Source organism: Sinocyclocheilus rhinocerous, unplaced genomic scaffold, assembly GCF_001515625.1.
Source record: "Sinocyclocheilus rhinocerous isolate Xijiao unplaced genomic scaffold, SAMN03320098_v1.1 scaffold853, whole genome shotgun sequence".
Classification (NCBI taxonomy): Eukaryota; Metazoa; Chordata; class Actinopteri; order Cypriniformes; family Cyprinidae; genus Sinocyclocheilus; species Sinocyclocheilus rhinocerous.
Genome location: NW_015627738.1, coordinates 1,484,049 through 1,490,048, shown reverse-complemented (window position 1 = coordinate 1,490,048; position 6,000 = coordinate 1,484,049). Strand labels below are relative to the sequence as shown.

The 6,000-nt window shown below is 36.6% G+C and overlaps 1 protein-coding gene across 1 annotated transcript in view; it reads left to right on the top strand.

Annotated features, from left to right (window-relative positions):
- The first annotated feature begins 3,786 nt into the window (after window positions 1-3,786).
- The window catches only part of syne1b (spectrin repeat containing, nuclear envelope 1b), a 112,659-nt gene continuing 110,445 nt past the window's right edge, over window positions 3,787-6,000 (top strand). Inside the window, exon 1 of the mRNA XM_016546041.1 lies at window positions 3,787-3,984. Within this exon, the coding sequence (XP_016401527.1) occupies window positions 3,918-3,984 (67 nt within the window). The 5' untranslated portion in view covers window positions 3,787-3,917. The remainder of the gene's footprint in view (window positions 3,985-6,000) is intronic.

Below are 6,000 nucleotides of genomic sequence, written 5' to 3'. Positions count from 1 at the left end.
AAAGGGGCCTGGTCTGTGTGCAAACAGTGTATACAGTACATAGAAACACAATGACGTTTATTGAACTGTAAAAAGTGAAAATGTGCAGTTTTCTGTTTTTTGTTTGTGTTTCAGTATTATTCATCAATATATTCACACGTTTAAAGGGATAGTTCACCCAAAAATGCAAATTCTGTTACCATTTATTCATCCTCATGTCTTTATGACTTTATTACTTCTTCCTAAACTATTAAAAATAGGGGTTGGTAATAGAAATAAAGCTGAAGTAACATTAAACATTTTAGGTGAAAAACTGAAAAATGTTGGTTTGGCAGCTAACTGAAATAAGTTTAAGTTAAGGCACTAAAATGGCTACAGTTGGTTTTGTTTGTGCAACCATATTGATTTAGTCATAATTAATGACTAAGTCATGTCTTAAGTTAAACTTGTTATTTTATGTTACCTCATCTAAATATTTTTTACAGTGTGATTTTGTTCTGTCTGACACCCATGCGGTTACTTTTCCTTCTCGGTTCACTGACTGTAGATAGAAGAGGACTTCTGATTGGTCGACTACTTTGGTGAGCACCTATATGAAACCTGCTTTTCTATTGGGCCACATCAAGCTCCTGGAGTTCCTGGATCAGAGAGCGTGAGTGAGAGAGAGGCAGCAAGAGGAAGAGAGAGTTGTAGGAGGGGCAGATGGGGATGCCCCTTAAGAAAGTAGTGCAATATCTGCTTTCTGCTGTGCCGACTGCATGAGTGATCCGGTGTCAGAGGAGCACAGGACTGTAGAGAGGGACCATGGCTTCCCTCAGCCCTTTCGGACGGTCCAGCAAGGACATTATGAATGTGATGCAGAGGCTGCAAGGTAGGTGATGCTGTATTTCTGTTCTTTACCTCCCACAACCGTCCTCTGGCTCTATGAGTCAGGAGGAATTTTGCTGACTCCAAGAGTTTGCCTCTATGGTGCACAAATGCACTATATTTGACAGCACAAGAACTTACCCACTTGAGAAATCAATATTGATGCTTTACATAACGGCTATGCGTGTCCGTCCATTTATCTCTAAACTAATGTTGACATCATATGCAGCTCATGTTACTCTTATGCCAGTGTTGCAAACATAGAAATGTCCCGAGGGAAATCATGTACTTTCATTATGATGGCTTGCGGACACCTTGGTTTAACAGCTGATGGTTTGAATGGACTGGTTTTGTACTGCAGTGCTTGAGGAGAACAGGTTGTTTTTCTCCCATTTAACCAGAAATAGAGGATCTATTTGTGTCGTGTTGCTTTCTGCACATTTTTAGGCCTAATTTTGTCTGCTTGGTGCTGAAATAAATTGGTCATTTAATTAAAATAGCACAGAAGCCATGTAATCTAACTACAAAGAGCTGTATTGTTAAATTGCTCTTGTAATGGTTGTTTTTGGGGATTAGATTTGTGTTTAAAATAGTTTAGCCCGTGAAGGTCATCATTGTTTCTTTCTTACATGAAGTTGTCCTTGACAAAAGCCCTTTTCTAACACTTGTGTTGCCATGCAGGGAATACTTTTGTTTGACCTTTCTTGCTTGGATGATATTTACATTCTTTATGATAAGGTTTAGTTTACTGGAGCACTCTGCCATGTCATATCAAACGGTGGATGTGTTAAGACATAATGCTGCCGATATGGTGCCTACCAACATTATGGGTAATGCTTTTAAGCTGGAAGGAATGGTTTAAATGTTTTGCAATTTTTGGAGGAAGGAAAATATAAAACCACCCACAAGAAAAACACATGATTGCTATTATGGGAGTGATTGATGACGTTGTGATGCAGGGCTCATGCTGATAGGAAAATGTTTCCATAATCCACCTGTTTTGCTGGGAAGCTTCAATATTATCCATCATCAAATTCATATGCTTAATGGGACAGTTCACCCAAAAATGAATGTTGTATGTATGGCTGTATGGCTTTATTTCTTCGGTTGTTATTGTATTTAACTAAATCTTGAACTATTATTGAAATAAAGCTGAAATAACATAAAATATAAATATTAGATGAAAAATGTAAGCTTAAAAAACTTAAATAAAAATGAGAAATGTTGATTTGGCAAATATAACAAATAAGGTTAATGTAGTAAAATTACTAAAACTGAAATAAAAACTAAATTAAAGCTAATAAATCTCAGCTAAGCTAATTTAAAATATTTTTAAATACTATAATACTATATAAATAAAACCAGAAGAACACAGTTTGTTCTCTGGAATGCAATATATATATATATATATATATATATATTTTTTTTTTTGGTCCATAATTAAAGTCAAAAGGCTCCAGTATTGATCAAAATATCTTTTTTGGTCTTTAACATTAAAACAATCAGGTTTTGAATGTCATAAATGGAAGTAAAGGATGGCAGAATTGAAATAAATTCATTAATAGCCGTTGCCGTAAATTACCGTTGCTCTTACTTTGAAGTGTAAAAATCTACATTGTGATAAAACACCCAGATCAACTGATATGCTCAGTGCCCATATTGTTTAGCTATCTATCTATCTATCTATCTATCTAGTCTCTGTTCTCTTTCATTGAGTTGCCCTGTGTACAGTAAACGCCCCTTTATTGTTCCCTTTATCACCGATAGGTGGCGGTAAAAGTCACATGAAGTAACACGGCCTTGCAACATTGTTTAAAGGTTTCCATAGCAACCCGTCTAACAGAGTTTCACCATCGTCACATTGTGTCTCACAAGAGCGCTGCGGGAAAGGAAGCGTCATCTGCTCACGGTAATACACGCGCTACAGAGTAACAACTGTACAAACAAAAAAATATAGTGTCTGATAAATCAGGGCTGGCTTTCTTGGAAATTTTCCGGTGTAATCTGTTTGCATGCTTTTGACTGCAGATATGTATCTTGCTGCTGAGTTTCTTTTACGTGCATAAAGTTGGCTGATTAATATACATGCAAATATATTTTGAAGCAATGCACAATGAAGATGAAATGTTATCCCTGGTGGGCAAGTACTTCTTTAATTATGGATAAGGTCTTATAACTCAAGTTCTTTTCCATATAATAGTAATCAGTCAGTAAGTCCATAGATTATAATTATTATACCTGGAAAGAAATAATAATAATAAATAAATAATAACAACTTAAGTGATGTAAAAGGGGCCTGGTCTGTGTGCAAACAGTGTATACAGTACATAGAAACACAATGACGTTTATTGAACTGTAAAAAGTGAAAATGTGCAGTTTTCTGTTTTTTGTTTGTGTTTCAGTATTATTCATCAATATATTCACACATTTAAAGGGATAGTTCACCCAAAAATGCAAATTCTGTTACCATTTATTCATCCTCATGTCTTTATGACTTTATTACTTCTTCCTAAACTATTAAAAATAGGGGTTGGTAATAGAAATAAAGCTGAAGTAACATTAAACATTTTAGGTGAAAAACTGAAAAATGTTGGTTTGGCAGCTAACTGAAATAAGTTTAAGTTAAGGCACTAAAATGGCTACAGTTGGTTTTGTTTGTGCAACCATATTGATTTAGTCATAATTAATGACTAAGTCATGTCTTAAGTTAAACTTGTTATTTTATGTTACCTCATCTAAATATTTTTTACAGTGTGATTTTGTTCTGTCTGACACCCATGCGGTTACTTTTCCTTCTCGGTTCACTGACTGTAGATAGAAGAGGACTTCTGATTGGTCGACTACTTGGTCAAGCACCTATATGAAACCTGCTTTTCTATTGGGCCACATCAAGCTCCTGGAGTTCCTGGATCAGAGAGCGTGAGTGAGAGAGAGGCAGCAAGAGGAAGAGAGAGTTGTAGGAGGGGCAGATGGGGATGCCCCTTAAGAAAGTAGTGCAATATCTGCTTTCTGCTGTGCCGACTGCATGAGTGATCCGGTGTCAGAGGAGCACAGGACTGTAGAGAGGGACCATGGCTTCCCTCAGCCCTTTCGGACGGTCCAGCAAGGACATTATGAATGTGATGCAGAGGCTGCAAGGTAGGTGATGCTGTATTTCTGTTCTTTACCTCCCACAACCGTCCTCTGGCTCTATGAGTCAGGAGGAATTTTGCTGACTCCAAGAGTTTGCCTCTATGGTGCACAAATGCACTATATTTGACAGCACAAGAACTTACCCACTTGAGAAATCAATATTGATGCTTTACATAACGGCTATGCGTGTCCGTCCATTTATCTCTAAACTAATGTTGACATCATATGCAGCTCATGTTACTCTTATGCCAGTGTTGCAAACATAGAAATGTCCCGAGGGAAATCATGTACTTTCATTATGATGGCTTGCGGACACCTTGGTTTAACAGCTGATGGTTTGAATGGACTGGTTTTGTACTGCAGTGCTTGAGGAGAACAGGTTGTTTTTCTCCCATTTAACCAGAAATAGAGGATCTATTTGTGTCGTGTTGCTTTCTGCACATTTTTAGGCCTAATTTTGTCTGCTTGGTGCTGAAATAAATTGGTCATTTAATTAAAATAGCACAGAAGCCATGTAATCTAACTACAAAGAGCTGTATTGTTAAATTGCTCTTGTAATGGTTGTTTTTGGGGATTAGATTTGTGTTTAAAATAGTTTAGCCCGTGAAGGTCATCATTGTTTCTTTCTTACATGAAGTTGTCCTTGACAAAAGCCCTTTTCTAACACTTGTGTTGCCATGCAGGGAATACTTTTGTTTGACCTTTCTTGCTTGGATGATATTTACATTCTTTATGATAAGGTTTAGTTTACTGGAGCACTCTGCCATGTCATATCAAACGGTGGATGTGTTAAGACATAATGCTGCTGATATGGTGCCTACCAACATTATGGGTAATGCTTTTAAGCTGGAAGGAATGGTTTAAATGTTTTGCAATTTTTGGAGGAAGGAAAATATAAAACCACCCACAAGAAAAACACATGATTGCTATTATGGGAGTGATTGATGACGTTGTGATGCAGGGCTCATGCTGATAGGAAAATGTTTCCATAATCCACCTGTTTTGCTGTCCAGCTTCAATATTATCCATCACCAAATCACATGCTTAAAGGGACAGTTCACCCAAAAATGATTTATCATTTATTCACCCTCATGTCTGTATAACTTAATTTCTTTTAAACTAAAAATAGTTTTCGATAATGGAAATAAAGCTGAAATAACATATAATATAAATATTAGGTGAAAATTTTACTCTTAAAAATAAATAAATAAATTAGAAATGTTGCTTTGGCAACTAACTGAAATAAAGTTGAGTTATTATGGTACTAAAATGACCAAAACTGAAATAAAAATTGTTTAAATCTAATAAAAATTACAAAAGCACAAACTGAAAACTGGAAATATTACACATAAAAGCTAATTGTAAATATTATTAAATACTGTAATACTATAATACATTGTAATAAAACACCCAGACCGACCGATATGCCTGATGCCCATATTGTTTAGTGTTTTTGTGTAAGAGTTGGACAGGGACTCTGTAGTAGGTGGTGTGTATGGGGACAGGTAGAACCTGACACCTCTTTGGAAGATGTCCTGTCCTTGGAAGATGGAACAGATCGATATTTGGACTCCCTGGCATTGTGTGTCCATTCTTATTGACTGATGGCTGTTACTCAGTGTTGGCAGTGGATGGGGCAAGTCTATAAAAACTGGTCACAAATGAGCTGTATTTAGTCCTGTCATCTCATTCCTGTGGCCCTCTACATAGATTTAAAAAATGGTTTGATGGCAACCCGTTGGTCGAGCACAGTGAGACCTTTGAGAGTGTTCATCCCGTGATGAAGTGAAAGCAGATGTTTCGCCGTGGGCTTTCATGGAAGAGTAATAACAGCATCAGGCTGGTTAAATTTTCTGCTCACTAATTGATTTAAGAATGATTTCAGCTGCTTTTATGACAACAAATAGAGCAAGAGTATATGGAAAGAGCAATAATAAAAGCTTCCTTTTAAAATTAATAACCATGTCCAGGCATGCTGGGTAACACAATAGGCCTAATATACATAAGCAAGCAGGTGACTAC